This window comes from Elephantulus edwardii, unplaced genomic scaffold (assembly GCF_000299155.1).
Source record: "Elephantulus edwardii isolate Elephantulus edwardi_28Jun2011 unplaced genomic scaffold, EleEdw1.0 scaffold00331, whole genome shotgun sequence".
Classification (NCBI taxonomy): domain Eukaryota; kingdom Metazoa; phylum Chordata; class Mammalia; order Macroscelidea; family Macroscelididae; genus Elephantulus; species Elephantulus edwardii.
In genome coordinates this window covers 510,434-515,681 of record NW_006400081.1, presented here as the reverse complement: position 1 = coordinate 515,681, position 5,248 = coordinate 510,434, and the positions used below count along the sequence as shown (strand labels likewise).

At 41.4% G+C, this 5,248-nt stretch overlaps 1 protein-coding gene across 1 annotated transcript in view; it reads left to right on the top strand.

The window, feature by feature from the left end:
- The window catches only part of FMN2 (formin 2), a 417,308-nt gene that overhangs the window by 145,180 nt on the left and 266,880 nt on the right, over window positions 1-5,248 (top strand). Inside the window, exon 4 of the mRNA XM_006901560.1 lies at window positions 4,736-4,791. Within this exon, the coding sequence (XP_006901622.1) occupies window positions 4,736-4,791 (56 nt within the window). The remainder of the gene's footprint in view (window positions 1-4,735; window positions 4,792-5,248) is intronic.

Below are 5,248 nucleotides of genomic sequence, written 5' to 3'. Positions count from 1 at the left end.
TCCCTCATGTGTTTCAATGCAGTATTTATTTATTATTTATCCCCTCTTTCTCAGTCTCTCTTCAACCTCGATGTCAGTCCTGTTTTACAGCAGTGGCACCATGCAATATTTCTCCTTTTGTGACTGAGATACTTCACTCAGCATAATGTCTTCCAGGGTAACCCATTTTGTATAATGTTTCATGCGTTCCTTATTTTTCAAGGCAGCATAGTATTCCATTGTGTGAATATTACCAGAGCTTCTCTGTCCATTCGTTTGTTGATGGGCACTTGGGTTGTTTGCAACTCTTTGCTATTGTGAACAAAGCAGCAATAAACATAGATGTGCATATATCTGCTTGGGTGACAGTTATGGTCTCTTTAGGGTATATTCCCAGTAGTGTAATTGCTGGTCAAATGGTATTTCTATTTGGAACTTTTTGAGAAAGCACCATACAGCCTTCCATAGTGGTTGCACCATTTTACACTCCCACCAACAGTGGATAAGTGTTCCAATTTTTCTGCAGCCTCTCCAGTATTTGATGTTTGCTATTCTGTTAAATTTTGCTATTCTTACTGGAGTGAGATGATATCTCATAGTTGTTTTGACTAATTATTATTCTTGATTGCATTTTCAGGTTTCAGAGGTTGGTAAAAATCCTTAAGTTTGTCATCTTTGGTTTTAGTGATTGCTGTATACATTTGAATAATAATAATATTAATAGATCTTTGTATGCATATGAATCCTATCAATGACAAATTGTAGTTAAAGGTACATTTTTAAATGTCCCTTTTTTGTGATGAACGGAGCAACATTCTTTTTCAATTTGTCAGTCCTGGCATAGGATGCCATATGACTATGTGACTTTTAAAGGCCAGTGCTAGTTAATCTCAGTATACTAATGCCTAGAATGTTGATCTTTGTGTGTTTCATTTTTGACAACTTCCAGTTTTCCTGTATTCACTGTTGTTACTAACCACATTGAAATTATTAATGGATACTTGCAGCTGTTTCTTCTCATTTTGAGTCTTTTCACACATTAGCAAACTAAGAGTCTTCACTGGTTGGAAGGTTTCATTCCAGTCATGTTGTTAAGGTGGATTCTATGGAGCTCTGTGGTACAGTCCATAAGGAGTTGCTGTCTGACCATAAAGGATGCATCTCTCTGGCTGTTGGAATCCATCATGCCTCTGGGAGAAGGATGGACAATCTCCTCCCGTACTATTCATAGCTTCATGAAAATTTACTGATATTTAGCTCTGGTTTAGTTATTACTCAATAACAGTGACTTTGAACTTGAGTTTTATACTTTGTTGCAGATCTCTTCCCCAATTGTATCTTGAGTTCCAGCCCAAGGGGCTCATCTTTAGTCACTATGTCCCAAAACGTTCTGATAGCCTGTTGTTTTGTAAGTAAACTATAGAAGTTTTAGGACTGTCATTTATTTCTGAAGTAGATGGCTAGTCCTGCTTCTCAGCTCAGATTGGAAGCTCTTCTGAAACCTGTCCCACATGGGTGCTCCTGCTGGTATTTGTAGTATGAGTGGCATGGTTTTCAATGACATGTATCTTGGCTGTTGTTTGACCTAAAGATCATAGAAGAATTCATGCCTTTCAGCTGAGGTGTTGGAGAAAATTACCGATTATTCCATGGACTGTCACAAGGTCAAACAGATATGTCTTGGATAAAATGCAGCCAGAGTGTTCCTTGAAGGCAAAGGTGATAAAGCTTCATCTTACATACTTTGAGCATGTTGCTAGGAGAAGGTATCCCTTGGAGAGGGACATCATGCTTGGAAAGGTGGAGGGATAGCAAAAAGGAGAAAGATCCTCAGCCAGATGGGATGATACCATAATTGTGTCAATTGGCTTGAGTGTGTCAGAGATTGTGATAATGGCACAGGATAGGACAGGGCCCAGATCTCTTATGCATAGGGTCACTGTGAGCCATACTGGGTGACACCAAACATCAAAAGGAAAGCATCCTCTTGTTTAGTTATGAGGAGGGGTGGCATCTGGGATTGGAGTGGCCTGTGTAGGAGGGGTTATGATAAGTAAGTACGTGTGGATGTTTTTTCAGTAGGACTGCCACCGGAAGTACTTTTTGGGTCTTGTGGGAAGCCTGTGCAGATGATGAAGATGGTCAAATGTAGGCATGACTCAGCACATTTCAGAAAATGTGAAACTTTAAACTTGGCAGTTTCCAGGTGAGACTCTTGGTAATCAAGGAACATGTACTTTCAAGATAACCGCTCTCTGGAAGATCATGCAGGGGTCACTAGGACAACAGAAAACTCTTAGCAGTGATAAAGGTTGTTAAGAGGAAACACCTGGAGGGCCTTAGTCTACTTGAGGTTGTCCTTGGGTCTTGTGATGCATGCATTAGCCTAATGCTGGCTTTCCTCATCTGAACCCTCTGAAAGGAAAATTCTCCACCTCAGCACATCACATAAAAAGGAAAGGAGAAAGGGACAGCATGTCTGCGATTCAGAGCAAATCTAGCAGTATCCAGTTAAAATTTCCCTGCTTATAGGGAGCTCTGACAGGTGGCCTAGTGAGGAGCAGCTGCCAACCTAAAGTCACCTGGTTCAGATCCACCAGCTGCTCCAAAGATGGGAGTGCTCCTCCCGTGCAGTTTCCTTCCTCTGTCAAGCCACGGAGGGTCTGCCGTGGGTAGGTGCCTGCTGGATGTTACTCAGCAGCAGCAGTAGCAGCAGCAGCAGCAGCAGCAGCAGCATTCCTTGAAAAGGTCACCCTTGATAAAACGTCAGAAAATCCTGTTATTATGTTAAGAAAATTAAACTATGTTCAAGGTTTTGGATCCACCTGCTGCTGCTGCCTAGAAAAAAAGAGTGGGCAGTCTCCTCCTGTGTGATTTTCTGTTGTTTGTTGTTATGTGCCATCGAGTCGCTTGCGACTCATAGCGACCCTATGTACAACAGCCCTACACTCCGCTCTGTCCTGTGCCGATCGCACTGTCTCTGACACTCCCATCCCAATTATCCCAGTCACTGAATCAATCCACCTCATAGAGGGCCTTCCTCTCCTGCGCTATCCCTCCACCCTTCCAAGCATGATGTCCCTCTCCAAGGACCAGTCTCTCCTCAAAACATGTCCAAAGTATGTTAGACGGAGCCTCAGAATCCTTGCCTCCAAGGAGCCACCCGGTTTAACCCTTTCCAGGACAAATCTGTTTGTTTTCCTAGCAGTCCATGGTACTCTCAATACTCTTCTCCAGCACCACAGCTCAAAGGCATCAATTCTCCTTCTATCCTCCTTGGTCATTGTCCAACTCTCTGATGCATAACAAGTGATTTACAGCCTCTGAAAACCCGCTGGAGGAGCAGGTTCCAATTTGATGGTGCACAACAACATGCTTACGTATATATTGCAGCGTGAAGAGGTAAATTACACCAGTTAAAGGATTTAAACATGGTGAGGTGGCTTTCCTCAAGACCATGCCCCTAGACCAGGAAGCTGCTTCTCCTTTTCAAAAATAGTATCAAAGATATGTTAGGGTTGGTTTTTTTTTTTCCCCTTGCTTTCTTACCTGTGGCAGTTAAAGCAGTTTGCTCCAAATCAGAAGGTCAGCATTGTGAGCCCACTAGCTGTTCAGATTGTCACCTTCTGTGAAGATTTCGACTTTGGTAACTTTAGGGGGAAACTGGCTCTATCCTTCAGAGGCTCTGTGAATTTTAGTCAATGTACACTCTAGTGCACTCCTTAAATTTAGATTTTTCCTCTTGTAAGAATTGCAGTCCATGAGCTATTCAGCACTCTTCAGCAACTTCAGAATTCGAAAGTATTAATTGCTCTTCATTCTTTCTTTTCATTGTCCAACCTTCCCATGTATATCAAGTAATGGAAAAATACCATGATTTGGGTTGATGTACCTTAATCTTTAAAGTGACATCTTTCCTCGTTAGCCCTTTAAAGAGGTCCTTGCAGCAGATATATGTATAATGTAAGAAATCTTTTGACTTCCTGACTGCTGCTACCACAGCTGTTGATTATGGATCTAAGTAAAACGAAATAATTGACAATTCTAATATTTTCTCGGAATGCCTCCGGAAACTCTATGAACTTTGATAAATGTTGATAGTTATAGAAAGGCTTTGGGCCTTTTGTTCATGGGTTTGTTGTGAGTCACAGTGTACTGTGACTCAAAGCAACCCTGTGAAGGATGGGTCTGCACTGTGCCCTATCCTGAGCCATCCTCATGATCTGTGACATGCTCCAGCCCATCGTTAACGTCACCGTGTCCATGTTTCTTTTTGAGAATCCTCTTCTCTGTGATTCTCCACCTTTCCCAGCATGATGTCTTTTTTTAGAAATGGCCTCTCCTGACAACATGTCCAAAGTGTATCAGATGATGTTTCTAAGGCCAGAACTTTCAGTCTCATCTGATGTGGGAAGCTAAGCAGGGTCTGTCCTGGTTAACTCTAGGAGATCTCATAGCACATACAGAAACTAGCAATTGACAACCACACTTATTATCAATGTGTAAAGAAGGCACAGAGCTGTTCTAATTTAAAAAAAAAATAACTAATGGAATGATTGTTAGTCATTATAGGTGTGATATATACTGAGAAATAGTCATATTCTCACATTCCAGTGGCATCATTGGAAGATAGATGGGATGTTTTTAGTTCTTACGGATAAAGATGTATTTTTTTGGGGGGGGGAAAGTGTTTTCTGATTGAGGATATAGAAAAGAAAGTATTTCTTTGTAACTCTCTGCTTCCCTTCTGATCCAGAATCTCCATTTGCTGTTTTGGGATCTCTGGGAAAATGTTCAGATGCTGTGGAGCCGGTAAGAATCTACTATTAGGATATGTATCTTGTTTCTCTTGCTTGTCTTAAAGTTACAGAAGCCTCTGTGATGTTCCCTTGCCTCACTGGCTGAGCAGTCCTGCTTACCTCGGTGCAAAGGTAAGCCCAGAGAAGCAGGCTTTCTTGCAGTTTCCTATAGGATTTCAGAAGCTGCATCCTGAGCTCGCTTTTTAGTTGGACCCAAACAACAGCTGGCTGTGGCAGGACATACATGTCCCTCTGGGAGTTTTCTGTGCAAGGATATTTCTAGCTGAATATGGATAAGATTCACCCAAAACCCACACAAACCCTGTTTAGTTCGAGATTTTATGAAATGAAATATAGTTCTTAAATTTCTATTTGATGAAAGAATTGTTGTTTAACTCCCATGAAACTGCAGAACTCTTGTTCTAAAAGTATTATATTTTAGGGCATTATTTTTATCGTAGGAGTATGCA